The 27,926-nt window shown below is 43.0% G+C and overlaps 1 protein-coding gene across 1 annotated transcript; it reads left to right on the top strand.

The window, feature by feature from the left end:
- Nucleotides 1-922: 922 nt before the first annotated feature.
- Nucleotides 923-27,740, top strand: CNN3 (calponin 3). Its single transcript, XM_059063670.2, has 7 exons — nt 923-1,363; nt 21,516-21,637; nt 21,845-21,911; nt 22,737-22,874; nt 23,214-23,330; nt 25,169-25,315; nt 26,629-27,740. Exons 1-7 carry the CDS (start codon nt 1,307-1,309, stop codon nt 26,968-26,970), a joined length of 990 nt encoding a protein of 329 aa, XP_058919653.1. The 5' UTR covers nt 923-1,306; the 3' UTR covers nt 26,971-27,740.
- The last annotated feature ends 186 nt before the right edge of the window (nt 27,741-27,926 follow it).

The raw sequence follows: 27,926 nt of genomic DNA, 5'->3' as shown, positions 1-27,926 counted from the left end.
TTAGGTCTCTGAGTTTCAGCTTTCTCACCTCTACAACGGATATGATGTCTACCTACCGGTTGTTTGGGGGTAGTAAATGAGAAAGTGTTTGGAAGGCATCTAGAACAGTGCCAGGCGCTCAGGCGAGTGACGAAAGTTTGGTTCCCTTCCTCCTCTCTATCAAATTACTTCGAGATCAGAGGGAAAGAAAGTGGTGGGTTCGAAGCGGGACCACTAAAGAATGGAGGCCACTTTTGGCCTAAAGGATACAAGGATATTTATCTCTATACAAAGATCTGGTTCAAAGAAGCCTACAGATTAAAAAGCAAAAAACAACAAAACCCCAGCCACCTGGGTTTTTGGATTAGCTGAACCCCGGATAAAGATGCTTGTAAAAAGGAGCTGGTGCGAATCCAGAAAAGGACTTGAAATGCCCAGGCTCTGCCATGGCACATTCCCCAGTTTTTTCCGCACGGCACACACAAGAGTGAACTCGAATTTGGCCCAAAGCCTTGACTGTTCCCATGGCGGCAGCAGGGGAGAGGTCAGACCAACAGGCGTGGGAAGCTGCTAGGTATGGGAGGAAAAAGCAGGTGTCGGAGGACGGGCCCCCTTTCTCAGGCAGAGGGGCCCCAAGGCTGCTCCTGGTGCTTCCCGCAGCGGGTGGAAGGGTCCTGCCCGCCACCTGCGCCCGCTGGGCCTGGAGACTGGGAGGAGGCAGAAGGAGGTGGCGGGCCCGCTGTGGTGGGCTTCCCTCCCCTCTGCCGGCCCCCGAGCGAATGCCTGGAAGTTGATGCGAACTCCGGGCCGCTGGGAAGCCCCCGGGCGTGGGGGCAGGGCCAGCTCTCATCACGGGGCTGGCCTCCGCCTGCGCTGCCCTGTCTGCCGGGTCCGGAGGAGGGGCAGCCTCGCCGCGGGCCTGTACGGCGGGAGGGCGGAGACGGGGTCCAGGGACCCGCGCGGGGAGGGAGCGCCGCGCCCGCCGCCCTTCAATTGGCCGCGCCGCCCCCTCGCGGGAGAGGCGGGAGGAGGAGGCCCTCCATTGGTCGGGCTAGTCGGCCAATCCCTGAAGGTCCGGAGGAGGCGGTGGGGGGCAGTTCGTGCGGGACTCCGGAGCCGAGCGGGAGGCTCTGTGGGACCTCCTCCGACTCAGTAGCCGAGGCACCGCCCGCGCCCCGCCGCCGAGTCCGGGCAATTCCTGCGCCGCCCAGGGGAGCGAGCTCCGAGCATCTTGTGGTGCGGCCACTCCTCGGGGCCAGGAGCGGGGAAGCCGAGTGCGAGAAACCCCCGGACCAGAGCTCAGCCTCTTCCCGCCTACAGAATCATCATGACCCACTTCAACAAGGGCCCTTCCTATGGGCTCTCGGCCGAAGTCAAGAACAAGGTACGCCTGGGCAAGGGTGGGGCGGGACCCCGAGGCCAGAGGTGGGATGCAGGGCGCCGCCCAGGGGATCCTGGGACTGGGTTGGCGTGGGCCGCGCTTCGCCCAGTGCGCCTTGTCTCTGTCGGGCTTCGCGGAGAGGAGATGTCGGGGCGGCGCGAGAGTCGCCGCGCGTCCCCGACCTGTCCCCGGCTCCAAGCGCCTGCTCCCAGGCTCTCTTCTGGCTTTGTTCCAGCGCTGCGGGCCGGGACTGGCGGCGGGCGGTGGGTTCCCGGGCTCCTGGAATCCCGCAGCGCCTGTCTTCGGCTCCAGGAGTGGTTCTGCGGCTGCAGGACGCACCCTTCCGGGAAGGGGGCGCTCCTGCGTGGTCATTCGCCCTTAGGTGGGGTCAGTACGCGAGTCTGGGGACCCAGCGAGCAGCCTTCGCCACCCTCTCCGGCCCGGGCTCCTGGCGGACCCTGAACCTTTTCTCACTCCAGACCCCAGGCCGAATTCAAGTGCGCGAGTAAAGTTAGGCAACTTTGGCCTAACGTGGCCAAACTGGGTCCCCCATTGTTCCTCGCCTCTTCCCGGGTGGGAGACCGCTGAGCATCCCACGCACGGACCTCAGGGACCACCGGAAGAACGGGAGCCGTCCAGAACCCTTCACGGTTGTCGAATACCGGTGCCAATTGCTGCTTCTGCGGGAAGCGGAGACAAAGCCTGAGTGCGCCGCTTTGGGAATATCTGCTGTAGACTTGAGATTTATTTTTATAAAACACTGAAGTTTGTAGTACGTTAGACTTCAACGATATCAAGGAAATCTTCATGGGTTGCTTTTGTTTAGGGTTTATTTGCTGAGGCGGGCTGTAGTTTGGAGTGATTGGGCTTTGGTAACGCTCGGTTCTGCCACTTTGCCCAGCATAAGAATGCGTTGGGTTTATCTTTAGTACTTTCGGTCTGGGAAAGAGATGAGAGGCGTCCCCCTCCCCAAATCCTCTCCTTCCTTCCTCCCTCCCTGCATTCCAAGCCCATGACATCAGGGGTTTCTGGGGGGAGAGAGCAGCCAATCGGCGCGGAACTGCTCACAGAACGCTCATTGTCTCCTTTCTGCTGTTCTGGCCAAAGCGCCACAAAGGAGGGCTGCTGTGGTTTAATTCCCATTAACCTCCCGGGAGCCGAAGCATGTCAGGATTGCCACCGCACCGTCCTACCGCTTGTAGAATTCACTGCCATTGTCAGAGCTGTAACATCCCAGCGTTGGGGGTGTACGCGCTGTGGAGTGAATTATGTAGAGGCCATGAAGCGCACCATTGTCACACCCCAAGGGAGAATTGTGGCTCTTCTCGCCCCGTTATATAGTCTCCAGATCATATTATAATTCAGTTGTTAATAAGTTCTAAACAATCCCTGAAGCAAAGAGTTGGTTGATTTTAGTCTGTGTATCCAGAATGGAAATTTAGATCTTTTACCTTGTCAAGTGTGTTGCCCATTTTAGAAAACGATTTTCTGAACATTTTTGTAAAGAACAGAAAAGTGAGTGGTTTGTGTATGATTGATTACAAACCCCACCAACTGCAAACTTGCAGAATATTGTTCAGTTCTTTCCAAGGTTTGCATAAGGAGCTTTAGGAATCCTTTCAGAGGACTCGGCATGTCCAAACTGCTGGATGTGATACCCTGGCCTGGCTTGTGCACATTAATTTTAATTCGCCCTTGTGATTCTTGGCTGGCAACAGTTGAGTCTCTACCTTTTGCATTGTAAATGAGGTACTGATAACTTTGGCAGTCCTTCTAGAGACTTACTTTTCTTGGACGTTAATATCCATGTTAATTTCTTTTGGCTGACTAATGAAGCAACTTCTGCCCTTTGCCTACTTATCATTGAGCGGACTGAAGGAAATGCGTGGACTGAGGCTAGATCATTGTAATTATTATACGTTTTTAAAAATAGTAAAACCTCAGCTTTCAGAACCTTTAGAAAGTTAGTTTTAACTTTAGGTTTATATAGCTGTGGGTTTATCCCTTTAAGCATCAAACCATCCTTAATAACCCCTTTCATTTATATGGTCCTTTCATGCAGTATTCTTTCATAGGAAGTCTTTTTTATACATATATATATATATTTATTTATTTATTTATTTTTGTCTGCATTGGGTCTCGTTCCTGCGCGTGCTTTCTCTAGTTGTGGAGCGGGGGCTACTCTTAGTTGCGGTGCGTGGGCTTCTCATTGTGGTGGCTTCTCTTGTGGGCACAGCTCTAGACTCGCGGACTTCAGTAGTTGTGGCTTCCGGGCTCTAGAGCGCAGGCTCAGTAGCTGTGGCGCACCAGCTTAGTTGCTCCGCGGCACGTGGGATCTTCCCGGACCAGGGCTCGAACCCGTGACCTCTGCTTTGGCAGGCGGATTCTCAACCACTGCGCCACCAGGGAAGCCCCATAGGAAGACTTTTGATCTCAGCAGTAGAGCAGCCCTCTGAGGATTCCTGGGATTATCCAACATCATTTACAGATCAGGATGCTGAAGCTCAGAAAGATGGGATTTGCTCCAGATCACAGAAAAATGTTGGAATATTCTAAGAATTTTAACTCTAAGAGTGATATCTTAGTTTAGTGAGGTACTTAGGGATGTTCTGCTACATGTCACTATTGCCCACCCTCCTCCCTGCTATTTTTGCTGTTCACCTGTCAGTTCCTGGCATCATGATTATTCATTTAATGCTGTTTTAATCTCTTCTGGGCTTGGAAATCAAATATCCATGTTTGCTAGTCCTTTGTATGAGATACTGCATTTCAGTTGAGGGCTCAGAACCACCTGATTGAGTGGGTCTGTGGAACATGATCTTTGTTATTGCTTGGTTTGGACACCTTTTGATTTCTTTCTGCTTTTTCTTTATGTATTGCATAACTGATATGTTGCTTAAATATTAATTTTTTTTTCTTAAAACCTCATTAACAGAGTGGGGGGAGATCGTGTGGAATGGACCTTGGAGTGATGCAGATGTGGGTTCTAATCTCCCTTCTGCCACTTACTACCTTGAATGATGTTGGGCAAATTATTTGGTATTTCTGTCCTAGCTTCCTAATCAGTAAAATGGGGGAAGTGAGAGTTAACCACCTCTGAAAACTAGTATTGGTGTTATATTTCTTAGACTTGTATGTCACTGCCTTTTTAAGTATTCCATTTCTATTAAAAAAAGCCTTTGGTCTTTTTGTATTTGAATTGAGGAAGTATTTGATCTTAAATAGTTTTAATTAGTAAAATTTCAGGGAAAAGTCAGTAAATTTAAGATACATGTTTGATAAGATAATAATACCTGGTAGAACATACAAACTTACTTTTTTTTAATAGGCAAGAAGATGTTTGAAAACAGCCTAAAAAAAGTAGAATCCTTCAGCCTGCAATATAATCAATATGTCTCTAATGACAAGAAAAGGATCATAACTTGCAATCTACAAAGACTATAATGGAGTAGAAGGTCAGGGAATATATAGAAGCTGGTGTAGAAAGTTCAGTGAGGGACGGAAACACTTCTAAAGTAGTAAGGTCTTACATGTATCATAAAGGTTACGCCAGGTCCTTGACTGCATCTTGGGGACCAAAGGTAAATACCTCTATGCCTTACAAGCCATAGAAACATGACAGGTCCCAAAAGGAAGCGCAGCATTTCCTGACACTTGGCTCTGAACAAGATGTTGGAGTCGGGTACTCTCTTGTAGAGCTGAGGATGCAGTGAAGCATACCCTCAGCAGTCTTAGAGCACATGCTGCTGGGAGCTTTCTTACAGGTCTCAGGGAACGTGGAGGAAATTAGTTGTGGGGCGGGAGTGGGTGAAGCTGAAATGATCTTACCTGGGCATGTTTCTTGGGAGGAGTCTAACTGAGATACTAAGAAGAATGGAATTGGAATGCACATTCTAACAGTTTCTGCTCCCAGGGAATGTCTGATTTGAGCAAAGTAGCTTCTCACAGAATCTTGGTTTCAAAATGGTATCCCTCAATAGATAAAAACCATTTTGGAAGGCTTATTTACTAAAATTGTAAGTCATTGAAGAATAAGTTAATAATATAGTAATAATTAAATAGGACCAAATGTCCCATGAGGCCATGCCGGCCTACCAGCCCAGTGCCACTTTGACAACCGGTTTGCTCTGCAGATCAAAATAACCCCAGGGTGTCTGTGGACTCCTGCTGTAAACTGTTTCTGAAGATGGTCTGCCTTGTTTTCTGCTAGAGGAACAGAATCATGGTAAAAATGTATTGATGGGTTTAGCTTTAGCTTTTCTTTTTTTAACTTTACAGTTCAGAAATAGGTTTTTTAAGATTTTTTTTTCATGTGGACCATTTTTAAAGTCTTTATTGAATTTGTTACAACGTTGCTTTTTTAAAAATTAATTTATTTATTTTTGACTGCCTTGGGTCTTCTCTAGTTGTGGCAAGCAGGGGAGGGGCTACTCTTTATGGTGTTAAGCAGGCTTCTCATTGCAATGGCTTCTCTTGTTGTTGAGCACCAGCTCTAGGTGTGCAGGCTCTATAGTTGTGGCTCGTGGGCTGTAGAGCACAGGCTCAGTAGTTGTGGCGCATGGGCTTAGTTGCTCTGTGGCATGTGGGATCTTCTTGGACTAGGGCTTGAACCTGTGTCCCCTGCATTGGCAGGCAGATTCTTAATCACTGCGCCACCAGGGAAGTCCCTGCTTCTGTTTTATGTTTTGGTTTTTTGGCTGCGAGGCATTTGGTATCTTATTTCCCCGACCAGGGATCGAACCTGCACCTCCTGCATTGGAAGGTGAAGGAAGTCTTAACCACTGGACTGCCAGGGAAATCCCCAGAAATAGGTTTTAAATTCAGAACTTTTTGTTTATTGTTTCTTTCCACCAGCAATAAGATCTCGGTCTTATTCACTGATGAGCTATATCAAGATCTATATTTTAGAATATAACTTGGCACATAGTAGATGCCCAATAAATATTTGCTGATTTAATGAATTTACCCATCAGGAATAGATTTTACCATCTCTAGAAACTGGAAAGTAACCATGTTTGACAAGTCTGTGTAAAGGAATTCTGTGGTGCAAGTGTGATGTTTTTGAAGGACATGGTGATTTTTATAGTTTGCTTTTCTTGAGCAATTTCTTTTAATAGTTAATAGTACACTGAAAACTTACCAGTAAGATAATTCCTTCTTTGTTGCTGAAGTTCTTTCTTAGACTCCCAGATTAGGGAGGAACGGTAGAGGCGCCTTCTGCAAGGCTCTGTCAGATGCATCTCCCAAAAGACCTCCTGCGAAGTTGCCATTAAGCCTGCCGCCAGGGTACCGTGCTCCTCCTGGTAGGGATGTGCCATTGTGGTTTGCCTGCTTTTTTGGTTTGTTTTTCTGTCTTGACCAAAACAGTTAAAGAAATAGACAGTTTGCTGAATTGAGAAGAGGTACCATGCTACTTCTTTAAAAATACTCAGACTTATTTACTCTGGAATAGTAATGGGGATCATTATCAAGCTCGCTATCCTGTGATCTACAGCTTTTTACACTCTTTCCTTTGCCTCAGTTTTTTAAGATTCCAAAAATAAGCTTGACAATGAAGACCTTGCTGCTACCATTATCAAACAGAGGCATATCCTCTATCACCCTATGCCTTTGCCCCTTCCAGGTGGAATCATGAGGTTAGTGAGTGTCTTCTTTTCACTTAGCAGTATATCGGGAGCCACAGTTAATATTATCTGTTACATTTTAAGAAATTGTAAAAAAGAAGACGAGGAAGCAGCACAATTGGATGGTTTTGGTTTTTCAGCCAATTATGACCATTATATCTAAGAGAGAGGGGAAATGTTTATTTCTCGTCTAAATATGACTAGGTGGTGGAAAGGAACTAGTTCTTAGAATTTTCTGCAAGTTTCATTTTCTTCTAGGCATTAGCCTTCTATAGCATATACCACGTGCATTGGCTTTCCTTAACTCTGAACTCGTAGCCATGGTGGGCTCTTAGCTATTATTCATATGTACTTGTGCTCAAGTTTTTGTTAAGGGTTTTTTGAGCCTGGGGTTGATCCACACTGTTTGTGGGGCCTGAAGCTTATCATTACAAAAAGTACAAAAGAATTTTGCACATTTTATAAAAACATGACCATGGGAATCTTTGTGAACTTGAAGATGTTGGGTAGGTCCCCTCTAGGTTCCTCGCAGTGAGAAAGTAGAACCTGGTGACCTTGGAGACTGACTGGGTTGTAATCTTGGCTCTGCCTCTTACCCTGTGACTTTGGGCCAATAACCTGTCTGTGTCTCATCTGTAAAATGAGGATGTGCTAGTTCCTACCTCTATAGGGTTTTGGGGAGAAATAAGCAAGATAGACAATCCACGTAACGTTTCAAATAATGCCTAGAGCCAAAAGTACACATTATGTAAATGTTAGCAATTGTTCCATTTTGCTCTGTTGGGTAGGTTCAGTCCCGTGTTCTCCTGATTAATCTTCTAGATTTTAAGATTACCGCCAGTACTTGGACATTCAGGCACGAATCTGTTTGTATCTGAATGAGGCTTCTGGCAAATAGGGGACTAAAGAGCCAAGCAGTACCTCTCGATTTCTCTTCTGTGTCTGTGATCTGCCCCCAGAGTCCTGATCCAAGCCTCCTCCCCTGGCAGCCTGTGATTCATTCCTGCAGTGAAATCCCGGAGTCTCTCTCCCTGTTCTCACTCTGTCCACATTGCCCACAGGGCCACGGACTTCTGTGTAGAGCTAGAGGCCTTGTTTTCTGGGCGTGCCATTACTTGGGTTTTTCTTCCTAAGAAGTCGATTGCTGTTAGACAAGACACATCTTTCATTTCTTGGTTCGGGCGGGGCTCGTATTCCTCCACAGTGGACTAATAAACATATTTACCTTGTACTGTTGTCACTGGAGGCCTTCAGTTTTAAATGGTCTTTGGAAGGATCTTCCTAGATCTGTGTGAAGCAAGTCCATGAGTAGAGAAGCCTAATTCCTAGCTTTCCCCCGGGTGGTAGGGAGGGGACCTCTTCAACATCTTCCTTCCTCCCAGGACCAGGAAGCTTCAGGGTGTGAGCCATGGGCACTGTTGGGCGGCCACATCTGCAGTGGGAAGGCCAGGAATTAGGGATGTGAGTGCAGAGAAAAGAGAAGGCCCTCTGGGCTGGGAAGGAGTCTTCTGGGCAAGTCATAAGCTAAGCATTTATGGCCCTTTTCCTCTCTTCCCCCCACATTTTCTAGGGGATCCTAGCTGCTGAGTGGTGGCTAGGCATGCTGGCTATGATATCATTGTTGTTTCTTCTCTCCCCTTCTCAAATGTTTGCACACTCATCTTTCTTCATTATCTCAAGCCTCTCTGCCTGCTTCGTGCTGCAGAGGTTCTACAAATGGATAGAGAGAGTGCTTTATCATTGCAGTTTTCCCTCCTTCCTTTCGTTTCACGTGGGAGGAAATAGAGAAAATAATCAATACCATGTGTAGTGAGTCTCTCATAATTCAAACATGTGATTCTACTTTGGATGCAAAAATAGCAACAGCAATCATACTTCTAATCGAGTATAGAAATTATACTTATATTAAATAGCATATTTTGAGCTTGTTGGAGTCCTTAGCCCTTAGCAGCTGAGCTGGAACCTTAAGGCAGCTCTTCAGAGTCCACACACAGCCAGATCTCTCCCCCTGAATGGACATACATTTGTCTCTTCTTTTCCCTTTCTTCAGAGGCCTGGATGTTGAATAAACCCCCGTCCCCCAACCTCACCTCGGCCACACACACACACACACACACACACACACACACACACACACACACACACACAGAGGCGTGGGCTTTGCCAGCCCCAACCTCACCTCGGACACACACACACACACACACACACACACACACACACACACACACACACACACACACACACACACACACAGGCGTGGGCTTTGCCAGCCAGGCTTTCATTCCTAAATTTCTTCCTCTCTGGGCTTCATTTTTCCATTTTCTTTTTCTCCTTTCAGTGACAACTCTGCTATTGACATCCTCTTCTGCAGTCGGTCTTACAACATTTTCTAAAACATGCATGCAGTAGGAAGCTACTTTTTATAGGGGCCAGGGGAAGAATTAAAGTCTGAGGCATCTCTGCCAAATCTCTTATTGTGAACTTTTGAACCATGCTGGCAACGCCCTTTGAGACTACAGATTCCGGGGCTGGTTTGAATCAAAGCCGCAGCAAGTTCACAGTGTATCAGTCTGCTACAGTGATGGTGGTGGTGGTTACTTTTGGTTGCACTCTCATTTCTCCATGAGTTGGAAGGACTTTATGTTAAGCCCCAGTGTCTAAGCCACCACTCTGTTCCTGGTTCTTGATCCTCTGTCTGCAAGCAGCGTAGTTGCCTGTGCTATATTCTCTGTGTATAGCTTAGAGTTCCTATCTCAGTTTGGTTAGAGGGGTGGGAGTGGGAGAACATCCAGTGGTGGAAAAGCCTTAGACTTTGGAGCCAGACCTGGGTCCGAGTCCCTGCTGAGCCCATGACCATGGACGGGTCATCTCTGCATGAAGATGATGCATCTACCTTGCGATGCCACCTTCCTTGCCTATGAGAACCTCTTCTCTTTTTTGATCCGTATTTTGTGAATGAAATATCTGTCAGGAAGAATGCAAACCGTACCAAAATATAAAAGTAAAGAAGTGAAAGTATCCTGCATCCCTTACCCCTACCCAACTGCTTGTACAACTTTAAATATCATTTGAACATTTTAGAAAGTGAATTATAGTTTATTGTGTGGATTTCCACTATGTAACTATTCATTACTTCCCTGCTGATGGATATTGTCTTAAAACGTACTTGTGTGGAAAAGTGTGTAAGTTTTGACCTAACATTTAAATGTGTTTATAGGTATTACCAACTTGCTGTCTAAACAATTGTATAGTTCCCACCAAAGGTTCAGAAGAGAAGGAAGATCTCCTCTTGATGTTAAGAACAAATAAAACTATCAAAGCAGCCTTGTCAAAATTCATGTCACTTGCTTTAGTTCTTTATTTTCAAGTCTTGAGTCAGTGACATTTGTGACCCCTATGCCATCTGTCACCCCCACCAGACTCAAGTGGGAGTGGGCAATGAGATAAGGCCAAAGAATGGGGCGAGGACATCTCTTATAAATTATGATGAGATAATTTTTTAAATAGAAAGCTCAGACAGCATCACAATGATCTCTTATCAAAATAGCTATCAAATAGTAGTATCAAGTAAGTGGTTTTTATGGTATATTGGATTTGAAAGAGGAAATCTCTAGTATCTGGACAGAAGTGACCAGCAAAGTGTAGATAGAAGGTTAGGGGTGGACATTTATTGAGTTCTTAAGATGTATGTAAATTAAGTCATTGATTCTTCTCAGCACCTTCTGATGGAAGCGCTATTAATGATCTCTGATTTACTGGTGAGGAAACTGAGGCATGGTGGAGATGGAATTCTAAACGGAGCATTAAGTTTCCAGAGCCCATGCCCCTAATCATTTTAATTTGAGGCCAGAACTCTGGGGAATCAGCATCTCTTGGGAGGAGGAGAAGGCAGACCAGCGAGGGAAGCTCCAGGTCCTTTAACAAGAAGCCAGAGGGAAGAGAGACGGGAGGGTTCCCCAGGAGTGCTGCAGAGAGGCCAGGAAGAGGAAACAGGCCACTGGACTTGGCCACAGGGAGATCACTGGTGACCTTTTAAGAGATCATTTTCAGTAGAGCAAATTTCCGGTGGGGGTTAGGAAGGAGTACTAAGTGAGGAAATGGAGAGGTTTGTCTTGAAATAAAAGAGAAACAGGACAGTGTTTGAGGCTGGCAGCAGGTTCAAAGATGCGCTTGTTTCAGACATGATAGGGGGGTAGTCTGTGCCCACTGATGGACCAAATAAAGGAAGGGCTCAATACACACGGTGGGTGGGAGCAAAGCAGCGAAGAAGCTTCTTCGCCATGAAAAGTTGGGAAAGGAAAAAGGACCAGGAAAACAGAACTGAGGTGGATAAGACATCCCCTTTTCTGTTGCAAGTGCTGTGTTCCTCTTCTCATGGAACCACTGTTGTATGATGGCGTATGCAGCCGGGAGTAGGAGGAGAGGGGTCCAGGCCAAGGCCTGCTCGTGGAATACACTGTTGATTCAGTTGCTTCTCTCCGCTGAGTCCTGCTGGGGCCCCTTTGCAGCCTGGGTTCTGCTGTCTCCTCAGTCCCTCGGCCCTTGACCTGGAAAGGATGCGAAGCTGGGCTTATTTTGTTCTTTGTGCTTGGGTGTCCCCTAGCAAGTCTTCATGACACAATGTCCAGGGGACCTTGGTGTTGTGGTGCAGCACTCTGATGGAGGGTGCAGTGCTTCCAGAGGAACTCACTTTCTCCTCGCATTTCTGTGCTCTCAGATGACATTACAATCAGGTAAAATGTGGAGTTAGTTTTTACTGTTGAGATGTGGAGAGTGCCGTGTGACTTCACTGAAATTTCACACCCTCTGGTTTTCATTGGGGAGAAAACAACAGTGATATCTAGCACAGTTAATACCTCTCTGTAAGACTCCCATGAAATCTCTCTAGCCAGCATCTATCCTACATTTAAAAGGAGGTGTTTCAGCTCTGTTCTTTGCTGGTTGGATAAAGCCATCTCTCCTATGGGCAGGCTCAGCTTTGGTAAGCAGAAGAGGATCCCCAAGAGGAGCTCCAGATGTACTGAAAGCTGACTGAGATGCTGGGATCTGTTCCTCCTTGGCCTCCTTTCCACCCTCGTCTCATCAGTAGTTCAGAGTCAGGGGGCAGTGTGTGTTTTGACTCTGTTCTGGGGCGGACAGCTGGGAGCACTTGGATGAATGTAGTCAGTGGTCTGGGGGCGGAAAGGGTTTCCCAGTTCCAGAGAGAGATGAGTTTACGGTTGACACTTGGGACAGTGGGGGTGGATTTCATGCCTTCTTCCTCAGGTCATAATGGACTCCGAGACTCATCCTATGAAGCAGACTTGCCAAGTAATTGATGAGGAATGAATAGACATTCCCAAGCTACAAAAAAGCTACTGCCATGATATTCCTTGTAATTATGGAAAAAGAAAGGAAGATTTTTTTCAGTGCTATTCACATTGCCCAACTCAGATTATTTAGGAGGCATCTAGAGTCCTGCTGAGGAGACAAGTGTTAAAAACCTGGATAGCAGCAAAAAAATCTGGGTACCTGCAAATACTGTGATGAGTGAGGTGTAGACCCTTAAATATTCTAGAGGTGAGGCAAAGCAAACAAAAACTTGAAGAGCATCTCTGTTTTCCTTTATCTCTGGGGGCTTTCGTTAAGATCCCCTTTCAGCAAGATCTCTACAGTGAGGTAAAATTCAAGACCCAGCCTGCCTCCTTCCCGAGTGAGAGGATGTCCTCCAGCAAGCTTTCTCATGGGTCTCCTTCCCACCGTTGCTGCATTGGCACACGTGCTTTCTCCACTCCTGCCTGCCTCTCTGGTCGGCTCCCTAGGATTTCTGCTTTTTTATCCGTGGCCTGCCCTATGTGTGGCATCCAGAATTTCTGTATGACTTCCATCTAAATAGTTAGATGGTACTAAGCTATTTCTCCTGCCCCCAAAGTCCCTTCTGGGCCATATGTAGCCATTCCTGGCTGACCAGTCTCTCACGATAGGCTGTGTATGATTCTCCTAATCTTTTCTGCACCCAGTTTGCTCCTTCTCAGAACTGATGCCAGTTTGTAAATGTCCCCTTTTAGAGTGTGGCCCACAGAATTGACCACTGGGGTACAGTGGGATTATTAACTAGCTCCTTTGTTTGACTACAAAGCACTAACTCATTCTGTTTTGATCCATGCCATCACCTGGTGAAGTGGTTCGAAGGAGGATTCCAATCCTTGCTTTGGCAAGTTGATTTTCTGAGTCTAGAGGTGACTAATTGCCTAAGATTTTATAGTTCACATACTCCTCTCACACCTGTTTCATTTAAATAATTCTTTCCTTGATTACCTTATGAGGCTGTTTCCATCAAACAAATAAGATGAGCAATAGTATTTTATAAATAATTGTAGACCTGTGCAGACCAAGATAGCATTAGCTTTTTTAGGCTCACTGAGTAAGCACTACTAGTTAGTTCTAGAACTTTGGACAGGATTTTACATATGTCTTGAAGAATTTGTTGATTAAGCTAGGATCTTTCTGAATCTGAATTTTGTTTCTTTTTAGCTATTCCCAATTTATTTTTTATAAGTTTATTAAGTATGCCCAATAGTTTCAAATTGTTAGCTACCAGAACAGAAGAGCACAGATCTAAATCTAAGCCTCCGGGTACACATCCCTAGGAGCTCCTCCTACCTTGACGTAGATCAGCACAGTGGGCATGGTTGTTCCTTCTGACCAGGCCCTACTTCTAGGGTTACGAAACTGGACTTCAGGAGTGCCATAGACATAAGGGACTTTTATCAGAAAGTAAAACAGATATGTCCCTAGTGATCCATCTAAGATGAGATCTAGGAGATGTGACGCCCATAAAAACCAAGCATTCAAATGCAGATGGCTCTCCGTAACAAGAGAGATCTTTAGATCTGTGGCATTTCCCTAGTCTGGTAATACTATCGGTAAATAAAAAATCATTTACTGAGTACCCACTATGGGTCAGGCATGGGCTCTAGGGGTAGAAAGATGAATGAAGCCTGTTTTGACCTCAAGAAGACATAGGCAGGTGGTCTTGGATATACCTCACATACCTACCCTGGCTCCTGGTGATGACTGCCCTGCCCCTCTGAGTGCACACCCTCTCTCTGTAGTCCACTCGAGTATGACAGCCAGGTTCTTCAGCCTGTAGGGGAGACACCCTTGACTTTGGGTGGGAGTGGGGAGGGGTGGGCCCATCTCTAGGTTCCTGTTACTACTGTTTGCCAAGATTTCTCACGTGGTGAGCTATTCAATGTGCACATCTTTATTAATCATTATTTCTGAGTCTAGATTTTTCTGGGAATCCAGCCTCTATGATTACTTCCTCATTGTTTAAGTTTCAACTTTCAAAATCCACCTTTAACTATGTATGTTCTAAGCTTTGTAGTCTGATGGTCATTTTCTAGATGGAGAAGACAAAGTTGACCTTCTATTGTTTCTGCATTTTTCTTACCATTTGTGAGTTATAGTATTTGCTTTAGGCACTGGACCAACTCCTCTTAAGTTATTTTAAAATCTTGCATTTCTTGTCACTTTCACGGTATTCATATGTTGAGTCATAGTATCTTTGTATTTATATGACTATACATGTTTGGAGGGAAAAATTGTTGCTGGTGCCATATGCTGATACCTTGATCTGAAGATCTGGCCATACCTCTCAGAGAAGGGCCAAAATTTAAAATGCCCTTAGACGGCACTCTGGTTTACCCCAGGCAGATGTGATTTTTCCCTAGTTTGGGAATATATAGTCATTTCCTCTCAAATATTTAGTAAGTTCATGCCATAGAATGAGTCTCAGATTCTATAGTGAACTTGAAGAAGGCACGCAATCTACCATGACATCAATGTAAAGTGATTTTCTCTAGAATTCCTACCCCCTACTCCCCATAAAATACAAACCCACTTTTCATTTTTTAAATTAAAATTTTTTTCCCAGTTTAAAGAAAAAATATATATTAAAAATACAGTTGCTCTCCGATCCCATTCTTTCTTCCCTGTAGAAACTGCTGTCTTACATTTGGTATTTACCATTCCCCCAGGATCTGATTTTAATCCAGTGTTTAAAGTTGATGATAGTAGACTGAACATTTGTACTAGCTACTTTTTTTTTCTTTAATTTTATACTTTTTATTTAAAAAGTTTAAAAAAATTTTATACAATTTTTAAATGTTCCTTTCCATTTACAGTTTTTACAAAATATTGGCTGTATTCCCTATGTTGTATAATACATCCTTGAGCCTATCTTACACCCAGTAGTTTGTACCTACCACCCCCAACCCCTAAATTCCCCCCCCCCCATAACTACTAGTTCTCTATGTCTGTGAGTCTGCTGCTTTTTTGACAAACTCACTTAGAAAAAATAGTTACTTCATCTCTTTCAGCAGCAGTAATCTGGAAAAAAATGAGAATTTGGGATGCAAACACAGGCAGGAAGGAGAGTGGAGATGTGTGGTGATGGGACTGGACAGTAGCTGAGGTGAGCCTGTCCGTGGTGGAATGCTCTTTTTGAATTGTAGACAGGAAAGGGAACAGGTTGCAGTGGGGTTTGGTTCATACCAGTTCTGAACGCAAGCTGCGAGTGTTAATTCTGAGGTGTGTCAGGCACTGAGATGGGCTTCCTCCTCACAATGGCCCTGGAAGGAAGGAGACAACTTGCAAGAAATGAGGTCACCAGGGTTAAGTTACTTACTTATGTCACTCTGGAACTGGGAACACAGTTTTTGAAGTTTGACTTCAAAGCATGTGATCTTTGGTCTGTTGTATCCCCAATGAGAATACTTAAAAATTTGCAAAGGTATTTTACATGTTTGGAGGATCTGTTGGGGGAAGGGTTTAAGGTAGGTCAGCCTTGTTAAAGCCTGTTCATTCTCTTGCATGAGATAGCAACAAGGAAAAGTGATAAAGCAAAGGAAGGGAAGCAGCATCTTGATATTTCAGATGGAAATTTACTGTTCGTTTCTTGTTTGAGTCTGTGGAGGTCCCAGTCTTTCTAGTCTCCCCTTATTTTAAATACCCTACTTTATTCTTTTTTTGACGAATGTCTTAACACACCTTATTTAATATTTGTCTCTTTCCACTAGAATGTCAGCTTTTAGGACAGAGACTTTTGCCTTTGAACCATGCCTGTTACAAAGTGGCCATTTGAATGAAGGACAAAAGGAAGGAGTAATGCAGAAAGAAGTTGAAGGAAGAATCCAAGACACACAAGGATCACTTGAAAGAGAGGGAAGCTGACAGTGAATATGATTTTACTTAAGAGAGTTTGGGGTAATGCTGGATTATTCTGGTGGCTCAAAATGGCGTCTAGTGAGAGTTCAGGCACGACTGACATTTGGGGGGACACCCTTGTAACCACCAGAGACAGTAACCTGTCTGTCTGCTTCAGGTTGTAATGACTGCTGGGATAAAAAATGTATTGTGGGAAGGAATATAGAGGAAAGACATGTCTTAATTCTTTAGCAGATTCTACAATATCCTGGTGTAAGCCGGCTGTCAGACAGTTCTCGTACATATACGATCATCACCCGGCCTCGTGCCAGGTACAGCCCCATCTTTCTGCTAAACTGCGTCTTGGCCAAATGCTCCATAGAACAACAGTGTGGAACAGCGCCGTTTGGGTCAGTTTGTGGAGATGTGTTTGAAGATCGGTTCCCCTCATTACTCAGTATCCCCTCTTAGGGATTCTGCCAGGGAAATTTCTCAGACCTCAGTGCTAGGAAGGGCTGGGTAATTCTTAACAGCCAGAAGGAGCCGGCTTTTATCTGATCTAGTGCCTCCCTTTACTGCTAGGAAGTTTAGGCCCTCAGGGCTTGTGTTGTTGAAGGGGATCTTTTTCTAGTGCTGTTTTGTACAGGATTCATTGTAAGACATGTGCATGTGGTCTGGAAGAAGACTTGGCAGACAGGACAGGAGCTTACTTCTGGGGAGGTGGGAAAGGGAGTAGGATTTGGAGGAGGGGTGAAGAGAGACCTGTACTTTTTTACTCTGTCTAGTGTTTCTCAACTTTGTTTTCCACATCTCTTTCCCAAAGAGTCTAGACGTTTTTCCTAATTGCCTCCCGACCTCCACCAAATTTAAAACAAAGGAACAGAGTTTGTTGGGGAGGGTCACAAATTATTGTAATATCTAAGGTGGTTTTCACTCCCTTGGGGGGCAGTATCACCCCCACTGAGAACATGTGCTCTACGTACTTATACCTGTTTAATTTTTTTAAAACAAGTGCTATGGGACTTCCCTGGTGGCGCAGTGGTAGAGAGTACACCTGCCAGTGCAGAGGACACGGGTTCGAGCCCTGGTCTGGGAAGACCCCACATGCCGCAGAGCAACTAAGCCCGTGCGCCACAACTACTGAGCCTGCGCTCTAGAGCCCGCGAGTCGCAACTACTGAAGCCCGCATGCCGCAATGAAGAGTAGCCCCTGCTCAGTGCAACTAGAGAAAGCCCGCGCACAGCAACAAAGACCCAACGCAGCCAAAGATAAATAAAATAAATAAATTTATTTTAAAAAAAAAGAGGTCCTCAACAAGTGGCCTAAAAGAATAAATAAAAATAAACAAGTGCTATTTTAGAAATCCAGAAGAAAGGCCTTTGTACTGGAAGGTGACTCCAGACTGGTGCTCTTAGCTGCTCTGAGGAGAATGCAGGGGCGAGCAGAGGCTGCAGCCCTTCTGGGCATGGGCCCTGGGCTCAGAAGCACTGGATGGCAGGAGATGGTCAATGCCGTCAGATGCCCTAAAGGCTTTTTTCTCAGTCTTCATTTCTTTGCTTTTTGATTGTATTTGGGGGGCGTGGGACGTTTGGTGAGCTCTAGGGAGAAGCCTCTAGCAGGTGTTCTCAGCAACAATGGTACAAAAGTCATTGCAAGTGTGTCTTGATGTGAGAAGAGTTGGGAGGCCCCGCTGCAGAGAATTCGTGGGTGTTTAGGCAAGGAGGCAGGGCCACGTGAGGAACAAGGGGCTGCTGTGGACTTGAATGCACCAGGCAGAAATTCTGAAATCCACTTAGGAAGGTCAAATAAAATAAATCTTAAAGAATAGTAAAGAAGTGAATGTTTTTAAACAACTTGGAGGAGTGATTTTTAAACAGACTGGAGTGAAATTTCCATGAGGTATTAATGAGATAAGATTAAGTAATTTTTTTGCACAGGCTCCGGACACGCAGGCTCAGTGGCCATGGCTCACGGGCCCAGCCGCTCCGGGGCATGTGGGATCCTCCCGGACCGGGGCACGAACCCGTGTCCCCTGCATCGGCAGGCGGGCTCTCAACCACTGCGCCACCAGGGAAGCCCTAGATTAGGTAATTTTTGAAGCTAACTTTCTTGTTCTGAGGAGGAAATACCAGCATTTACTTCCTGCCTGATAAATAAAGTTTATTGGCCAAAGCTTACATTTATTTTAAATTGCTCTCAGTCCCTTGATTTTAAAAGATGTGTATAAGAAACAATTTAAAAATAACCTGTGTAGTTAAAGAATATAATTATATTAGCTTGGGGTTGTATTCTAGTATACTTTTAAAGGAAACTTATGATTTCTATATCCTATGGAGCAGAGCTGCAGGCCAGAAGCTAAGAGACAACTTGAAATAGATTTTTTCCCTAGATGATTTTGAAGAATGTTTTTCTTTTTTAATTTTGAACGTAAAAAAGGAAAGGGCACATTCCTAAATCTTGAATTCTATTTAGCTGACGTGACTTCAGAAAGCTCACTTATTAGCAGTATTTGGGTAGAAAAATCCTTGCTGCTCCTTCACTTAAAGGAAAACTCTAAGTCAAAACCAATAGTTATATGATGTGGAAGCATACCTGGTTTTCATTTTTAGTTTATCACCTGGACTCTTGGCTTTCCATGCGTGTGCTTCTGAATTTTTTCCGTGCATGTGCTATTATATTAAGTCTCAGAGACCTAGTCAGTGAGCCACCCAGAGCCCCACATGTAACTAGTCAGAGGTCAGGGTTTGAACCTGTGTTCATCTGAGTCCAGTCCTTGATTTTTCTTTCATCATTCCCTTGATTAGAACAGTGAACAGAGGACATGAAAATTCTCCCTGGCGTTCCTACTTGGATATTTCATGTTAGATCTGTAATCACTCCGTGGTTTGGGACACGGCACCAAACCTGTCAGAAACATTTTGAACAAAGGAAACATAACTACGCTTTTATGGTTTTTTGGTTGAATAAAAATGGGTCTCATTTGGTTGAGAATTACCACCACCACTAACCACCCCCCCACAAGAAAGACAAAACTCCAACATAACTTCTAACTCTACATTTGAAAAAATGAAGAGAAAGAATTTCTTTACAATTTTTGCCTATTGACCAATTTATTTAACACACAGCTTAGAATGGGAGGAGACCTAGTGCCCTTATTCAGCCAGCCTTCCTGTCTGTACAGACAGGAACTGGTTCGGAAGTGAGACGAATGAACCGGTGTCCCATAGCAAGATGCGGGAGCCAGGCTCTAGCCAAGGCAGAGCCCCTCCTACCCTAGCATATTGTGTTTCTTTAGATTTATTGAAATGCATCTCCTAGTTGAGAGTGCTTTGCTTTTGAAAAAAATTCAACTCACTCTTAGATATTGCTTTTCATAGCTGATGCTTAAGGAGTACTACTTCCTACTTTTCTTCCTTGCCTGTGCCTTTCTGTTTCCCCCTACCCCCAAATTCATATAGAGAGAATTTCTTTTTCTAGCCACCTAGAACAAGACTCCGGTGTGAAAATATAGCTGTCTTAAAATTTTTCTAATCTATTATTTGTCCGTTTTCTAAAGGTGCCGTATGTAAGTGGATGTGTTTGATGTGTTGAGGAGGTACATTATCCAGGACTGTTGTCTGGGGTGTAGTAGGAACGATGGTTCCCTCCTGCGCACCAGAGGCTGCGTGTCCCTGCGGCAGAAGCTTCGCGCATCACTACCTCCTCCTTCCCTGTCCACACATCCAGATGCCAGTGTAACTCAGACTGGCAGGAAGTCAGAATAGATGTGCGATTTTTAGGGGTTGGGGGTCCCGGGAGCAGGAAATTAACACATTAACATTTTGCCTGATCTCTCTCATAAACTAACCTCCAAGCCAAAACTTGATCCAGGAAGCATTGCACAGTGTTAGTTATCTTAACATGAAAATATAAACGCATTGAATTTCCATCTGTGATGCTGGTTGAGTAAATCTACAGCTTAAATAAATTATCCATTATTCTTCAAAGGTGTAGAGCCATTTCTCTAACTTGGAAGGCAGTGCGCACGGTGAGGACTTGCTGTCTCCTTAAATGACACAGCACTTAGTGAAGTCATTTGCCCTCTGGTGAAGCAGAGGCCCCTCCTCCACACTTGGTGGGAAGGTTTCCTCTGTGACTGGGGTAGACTGGAGCTTGGAGGGCCTCTCCATGACGAGAATGTCCTCATGCCATCTCATTTCTTTCCGTAATTAAAACTAATCATGTGTTACAGAAGCAAACATTTCCACTGATTATTTCCATTTCCAGCAACGGCTGCAGCTGACTCCTAAGCTCACTGTGATTACCGTCCCCCTGGGCATTGTTTGTGTGTTGTTGGCATTTTCACCTGTGCTAATGAGAAGAAAAATGACACATAATCTTTCCTTCTTCCCAGGTGTGTTCTTCTCCTTAATAACTGATTGATAAGGACTGACCCTGGGACAAGGCATAGCATAAGAACTTGAGCATGTGATCTTTAACAGTACTTAAATTGTATTATTATTTTTTAAATTGAGGTTTATGGTCTTATTATGAAGGGATCTTTCAAAACCTGTGTTTAGCAGGTATTGTTAGCATGTATGATAGTAAAGCATCTGTGTTGGTAATGTTGCCTTTGTCGTAGAATTCTGTAAGTAAAGAGTTAACAACTTTTAATTTTATTAAATGTTTGGGTGTTGATGCAATGCTGGGTAGGTACTACGGGTCCAAAAGTGAATCAAATGCTTTTCCTTCCTGTGAGGAGTCTAATATGATACAGACTATAAGCAGAATTTCAGTATTCTAGTGTAAGTACAGTAATTATTACAAGGAAAGTATGTGTGGGGGGTGTGTGTGTGCAGTATTTGGCTGACTAGAAGGCATAGAAACACCAGAGCTTTCCAGGCAACAAAACTATTAGACTGGTAGGTATTGCAATACTGTGTAAAATAGTTGGATGTATCAGAATCCTGTCAGTCTCACTCCCTCTCACTCTTTTTTGGAATGTGGTAACTGATGACTTAATCTTTAACATTTCCTGTGGCTGGTGCCATATTGTAATACACTATTAGCCCCTGTCACTTCCTGTTCTGTCATGAATGGGAATCTGTTTTATCTTGATCCATATTTTCTCCCCCTCAGTCCCAGCTTCTCTCCACGTGTTGTTCAAAATTTGTATGACACCTCCTTAACCAAAAACTTTTATTAGTTACTGAAGCTGTAATGGTTAGGTTCGCCAGTGAACTCCAACCAGTGTAATTTACTGCAGGTCACAGCTGTGGTCTTAATGGTTAATTAAAGCAGAAGAAGCCCGCAGTTTTGCGTGCTTTAGTGAAACTTCTAAAGTTAGTTAACTTGTATTTCAGATTGCTTCCAAGTATGATCATCAGGCAGAAGAAGATCTTCGCAATTGGATAGAAGAGGTGACCGGCATGAGCATTGGCACCAACTTTCAGCTGGGCCTAAAAGATGGCATAATCCTCTGCGAGTAAGTTTCGGTCCTAATATGGCCACTCTTCTAGTCCTTTCCACGGGCCTCCGTCTTGCCCACCTTGCCTGTGCAGGGTGTCAAACCTTGATATTCTGCACATGTTTTTAATGCTTTCCTTTCCTGATGTCAGAAGAACCAACTTTACATTCCAGTCCTTGTTTGTTGTGCCAATAAATATGGTATCACTTATGCTTTTCTTTTCAGACTCATAAACAAGCTACAGCCAGGATCAGTGAAGAAGGTCAATGAGTCCTCATTAAACTGGCCTCAGGTAACAGCCAAACCACCAACCCCTGATTCCAGTCGGTTACTCTTTATGTAGTGAGAACTTGATAACAATTTGAAAATAGACATTTTAGCAGAAATTTGTGCACATGACTGTATTGTGTTTTACAATGTTATTTTTAATGTTTCCGTTATTACTTACAATTAGTTCTGTGACTATTAGATGTTTAGCTTAGAAGTTTTCTTATTACATATTTAGCCTGTATACTCTCAGAGAGGATTTGACACAGCTTACACAGAGAAATACAGCCTATGGTCTAGGTCCTAGAACACAGGATAAATGAAGGAAAAAGCAAGGAACTTAACATAACAACTAAAGGTTGACTGTAGAGCACTGTATTAAGCATAGTCTTAGTTCATGAATGTGTATGATAAAGTAAAATTGGATGTTTTGTCTTGAGCATATGCTTTGAATTATGAGGATAAACATTTAGTAACCACACATTTTTTAAATTAAAATTTAAACATAATAAATTGTGCATTAATATAATTTTGTACCTTTTGACAAAGAAACTTCCAGCCCGGGATAGGTCAGACACAGAATTCTTTAAAACATGTAAGGAAGATCTTGACTTTAAAGAACTGAAAAAACTTGACTGCTTAAAAATATTAGAAAGACCATTATGTGACCAACTATGAAAATACTCTTCCTTTTCCAGAGAGAGCTACACTTACCATGTATCTGGTTGAGAATCCTTGCCAAGTAGCTTTCTGCCTGGCATCTTGTACCTAGTCATAAGCCTTAGAATTCTTAGATAATATGAATGTCAGTATTTAGCTCCAAAAGTTGTATGCTTTTTTTTCTTTATAGTTGGAGAATATTGGCAACTTTATCAAAGCTATTCAGGCTTATGGTATGAAGCCACATGACATATTTGAAGCAAATGATCTTTTTGAGAATGGAAACATGACCCAGGTTCAGACTACGCTGGTGGCCCTAGCAGGTCTGGTACGTATATGTCTTTAATGACTGGTTAAAAAATTCCCCCACTATGTTGGTGATTAATTGCATCTTTGCTCTCATAGGAGTTCAGACTAGTCAGGGAGGAGCCTGTCTCTTCTTAGCTTTGAGGAAAAGCTGCTGACATCAGCTGCCTAGTACTGGATAGCTTAATCAGAATACTCACATTTCAGAGGTCTGGGGTATTTTTGAATGGCTTTAGATGTGTTTTTACCCCTAGCTTGGGTCTTAAATGAAACCTTCATCTATGGACAGTATCATTTCTTTGTTGTTCCTTCTGTAAAACTGTTGGCAGAATCACTAGTTAGTGTGCATATTTCTGTCTAGGCTAAAACAAAAGGATTCCATACAACCATTGACATTGGAGTTAAGTATGCAGAAAAACAAACAAGACGTTTTGATGAAGGAAAATTAAAAGCTGGCCAAAGTGTAATTGGTTTGCAGGTAAGCAATGTGGTATTGCATATCAGTTACTTATTCAATGTCATTAATTCTTACCATGCAAAGTATCTCTCATAAGTAAGGAACAGATAGATACACTATAGTGTATATTTTGGGATGGATCTGTGGTTTATACAATTTATGTCCATTTAAAGCCCATGAGACGACAATGTTTTAGAAGAAACCTCAGGCGTGCCATCTGACTTAGTAATTGTTTCTCCAGGAAATGATTTTTTTTCCTAATTACATTGTCCTATTTTTTTAAGAAAATATACTTTATAAGTTCCTAAATGTTATTGACCAAATGAAGCAATTTTAGAAAACCTCAATACCAAAGTCATTTTTTTACCCTAGTAAAGCATGATTTATCAGTCCTGCAGAATACTTTGTTCAGGTATTTTTTTCCCTTCATGTTGTTCCCCTGCAGAGCGTCACAAAAACACCACTGCTAAATGCCTAATATGCTAAGGGCTTTACTGTCTGATACCTGCTGGATACAACGCCTCACTGTTGACTTGAGTCTACATGAGTTGGATTTATTTATTTATTTCAGCTTTATCGGGGTATAATTGACATACGGATTTATTTTTGTACAGTACCAAATCATGTCAGTGGCAAGAAATTGGAAACCTGAATTTCCAGACAGTAATCAGTTGTTTAAATTGTGAGAGCTCCATAGAAGGAACTAGTAATGAAGAAAATGATAAACAAGAGTTCAAAGATTAAGGAAAACAAATCAGGTCATAAAATATTGGGTTGGCTAAAAAGTTTGTTTGGGGTTTTTCAGAAGATGTTACGAAAAACCCAAATGAACTTCTTGGCCAACCCAATACTATATAGTCAGTGTGATCCCAATTTTATTTTTTAAATGAACATGCATATTTTTGTATATATATGTATCTGGATATGTACACAGAAACATAAGCTAAAAAAAGCTAGATGGTTATACACAAATCTTTACAATGAATGTCTAAATGGTAGGATTTCAATGATTTTTTTTCCCCCCTCCCTTCCTTTTTGCTTACATGTGCTCTTTTTATCTTCTCCAGTGACAGGTTTGACTTGTAGTAATAACGTTTTCCTTTAATAAATCTTGATTTTTAAGGAAAAAAGACCAGCAGTAGAAATGTGTCCCCAACCAGTAGAACAAGGTGTACTGGTTGGTCCTCCATGTTATTCTCAGTGGGGAATAAAAGTTAATTATTATTTCTCTGAGTATTGCTAAGTTCAGATTCTTCATTCTGCCCTTCTCTGACTCTGTCTAGTGACATGAGAATTAGAGGAATGAAATGTGGTTCTTTTCCCATGAAAATGTTGGTGATTTTAATGAGACTTAAGCCCTTGCTAAGCTGCCAGAGAAGACACCTGGCATTTACTGTCACATTTTATGCAAAACACGTTTGGAGTAGAAAAGCATGTTGTTTAGCCAAAGATTGCTCTGTCCCTTTAAATGGCTGAAGCAGGTACCCATAAATTTGGTTATTTGTGCTAAAGAGGGTAGGGGAAAGAGTTGGAGAGGAAATTATTCATAATTCTGCCACTGTAATAACTTCTTGTGTGTCTGTCCTTCTCTTTCTATGTGCATGTTTGTATCTGATGAATTATGTTGTGAGGCTTTATATCCAGTGAAGTTTTTGAGATTTTCCTTTTTAAAGTGAGCACCTTGAAATTTATTTGTAAAAGCATAGATTTTGTATCTAGTTGACTGCAGCCTCAGCATTGGAAGGCACTTGTCAGTTGCGTCCCTTCTAAGAAATCTTTTCAGTAGAACAGAAAGTTTTGTTTGTGTCATATATATTGTTGACTTCTGATAATTAGAGATTTTAATTTTAACTTCAAAGATGGGAACCAACAAATGCGCCAGCCAAGCAGGTATGACAGCCTATGGGACTAGGAGGCATCTTTATGATCCCAAAATGCAAACTGACAAACCTTTTGATCAGACCACGATTAGTCTGCAGATGGGCACCAACAAAGGAGCCAGCCAGGTAAGCAATACCTTTTTGTACTTGTTTCAAAGAGTATAAAAGGGCTATTTAAATTCACACTTACCTTATTCTTATTAACTGAGTCCAAAGCGGTTATTTTTGTATGATATATATATATATATATTCCTTCAGGAAAGTAAGATTTGCTGAGAAAGCAAAAGAATCAAAGGGCCTTTTCTGTAGCCACACAAGTATGGTGTGACCCATGGCTTTTATTGGCAGTTAGAACAGCTGGCCTTTCTACCTAACCAGAAGAAAAAGATATGTTTATTACAGTGGTCTTGTTCCAAATACAAGTGAATTGCTCATTCTGATGCTTCTTTTATTTTTAAAGAAGCCCTCAACTAATTTGGTGGGTAAAATTATCTGGTGTTTTACAAAGAACTCTAGCTAGCATCATGGTAAACGTGTGAATCTAAGGAGATGGAAATACAGCATGGTGAGAATGCTAGTATTCTACCACCACAGAAGATGGAAGTATTTCCTGTGAAGAATAAATAGATCACCAGCACCTCGCAAGGTAGTGTGCACATAACCATATCAGAGCGGGACATGTCTTACATACAACAAGAGTGGGAATAAAGTTTGAAAAAGCTTTTCATCATGACCTTAAGAGGTGTGGTGTTGTTGCCCTTTATGGAATATGTCCTGCCATATGAGGCACTGTCTCAGAGCTGCCACTCAGATTTGCTTTTTTACCGATTAAATCTGAAAGCATGTGCTTGGCATAAGTGGAGAAATTAGGTGAGTTACAGTACTCTGAAAAGGAGGGGAGTAGTTGTTCTGAAATAGCTGGCTCTTTGGTGTCTCAGAGCTTTCTGAAAGACTCAAGTCCTTAAGGACTGCTCGGCATAATTTTTGTTAAATGTATTACAGACTTTTGAAATTGGTAACCTGGATAGTGTATATGGTCATAATAGGCATTCAGGTGTAGCTTTCAGGTATGCCAGCATTATGCTTTGTTTTTATATTCGTTATGTCCAATCTTCTCATTCCAAAGTAGGTAGTATTGTCTCCCATTTTGCATTTGAGAAACCTAAAACTAAAAAGTAAGTTAACTTGTTTGAAGCCACATAGCAATTTTATAGCAGAGCAAGGATTTGAAGTAAGGGCTGACCTTAGCTCGAAAGCCAGTGAATATTGCTTTGTAAGAGAGTCAGCATCAGGATATTTTGGTAAGCTAGCTTTGCCCCTGAGCCGAATGAAAGTAATTAGTGTTCACATTCGATGGGAATTTCATAATTTATAAAATACAAGAAACAAGAATAGACTTTAGCTGCTGTTTTAACTTTTATACTATGTTTTAATACCAGGCGGGGATGTTAGCACCGGGTACCCGAAGAGACATCTACGATCAGAAGCTAACATTACAACCCGTGGACAACTCGACAATTTCTCTACAGATGGGTACCAACAAAGTCGCTTCCCAGAAAGGAATGAGTGTGTATGGGCTTGGGCGGCAAGTATATGATCCCAAATACTGTGCTGCTCCCACAGAACCTGTCATTCACAACGGAAGCCAAGGAACCGGAACAAATGGGTCGGAAATCAGTGATAGTGATTATCAGGCAGAATACCCAGATGAATATCATGGCGAGTACCACGATGACTACCCCACAGATTACCAATATGGAGACCAAGGCATTGATTATTAGATTCACAGAGGAGCTCAGTATTTAGCCCGTTGTTTTTATTCAGTGAGAACCAAGCTAGCCTTGAGTAATTTTTCTCTTGTCTTCCTAAAACACTATTATGCTTATTGTACCTAAAGGAAATACTGCCTTACATACATTCCTTTTTCCTTTTTCTGCCTCTTCCCTAAATAGTTGCCTTTTAGTGCTGTAACAGTTAAATCCTACAGCATAACCAATAACTCACATATGAAGTAAAAAGGAATACTGTGAAAGGGGAGTACTCTTGTACAGTCAATTCTTTTATTAAAGATCTATGCATTTTTACAATCCTCTACTTAAATTGGTATTTTCAGACAATAGGAAGCTTTGTTTTCTTTTTTTACAGTTTAGTATCTGGTTTCTACATGGAAGACTAAATTCATGCTTATAGCTAAATGTGGTCTTTGCCAACTAAATTTAAGATGCAGCATTTTAGAAATTTATATATCAATGTTTCTACAGTATTGTTTGCTAATTTTTAAATAAAGTCCTGATCAGTGTGCATTTGTGATTATATGTGTACTCATTCTTACCTAAGCCGACAAGATCTTTTCCGAGTGGTGTTTCGAAAGGAGCGTGTACAAAGCTGGCCTGCAGACATCGAGGTCTGGGGGGTGCGTTTGCTCTTCCTGTTTGTGCCAATGTATCGATGTAGAGTTGCTCTGTTTTCTTCCACTGTATTTATTGCTGCATTTCTCAGCATAAACTTATCCCATTGTATTTTTTATAAATAAATATTTTTTTTGAACATTCCTATGAGCCACAGGCTGATTATTTTCTGGCTAACTTCCAGATGGGTAGAGTCAGATTTTTTTTTTTAAGTATTCTTTCCCAGATACTGTTATACTTGAACATTTCTTTACTGAATCTATACACCAGTGCACTGAGTACTTGAGAAGGGGGCTTAGAAAAATGAAGGGACCTGCCCATTGCACACA

The sequence above is a fragment of the Kogia breviceps genome, chromosome 1 (assembly GCF_026419965.1).
Source record: "Kogia breviceps isolate mKogBre1 chromosome 1, mKogBre1 haplotype 1, whole genome shotgun sequence".
In the NCBI taxonomy this organism is placed as follows: Eukaryota; Metazoa; Chordata; class Mammalia; order Artiodactyla; family Physeteridae; genus Kogia; species Kogia breviceps.
The sequence above is the reverse complement of the archived record's forward strand: the minus strand, read 5'-3'. Positions and strand labels throughout refer to the sequence as shown.

Bases quoted from the DNA above. Each gene is read 5' to 3' on its own strand.
- CNN3 (XM_059063670.2), top strand. From the start codon at position 1,307: ATGACCCACTTCAACAAGGGCCCTTCCTATGGGCTCTCGGCCGAAGTC. The intron at 22,875-23,213 runs GTACGTATATGT...ATTTCTGTCTAG, and splicing joins TGGTGGCCCTAGCAGGTCTG to GCTAAAACAAAAGGATTCCA. The intron at 23,331-25,168 runs GTAAGCAATGTG...TTAACTTCAAAG, and splicing joins AAAGTGTAATTGGTTTGCAG to ATGGGAACCAACAAATGCGC.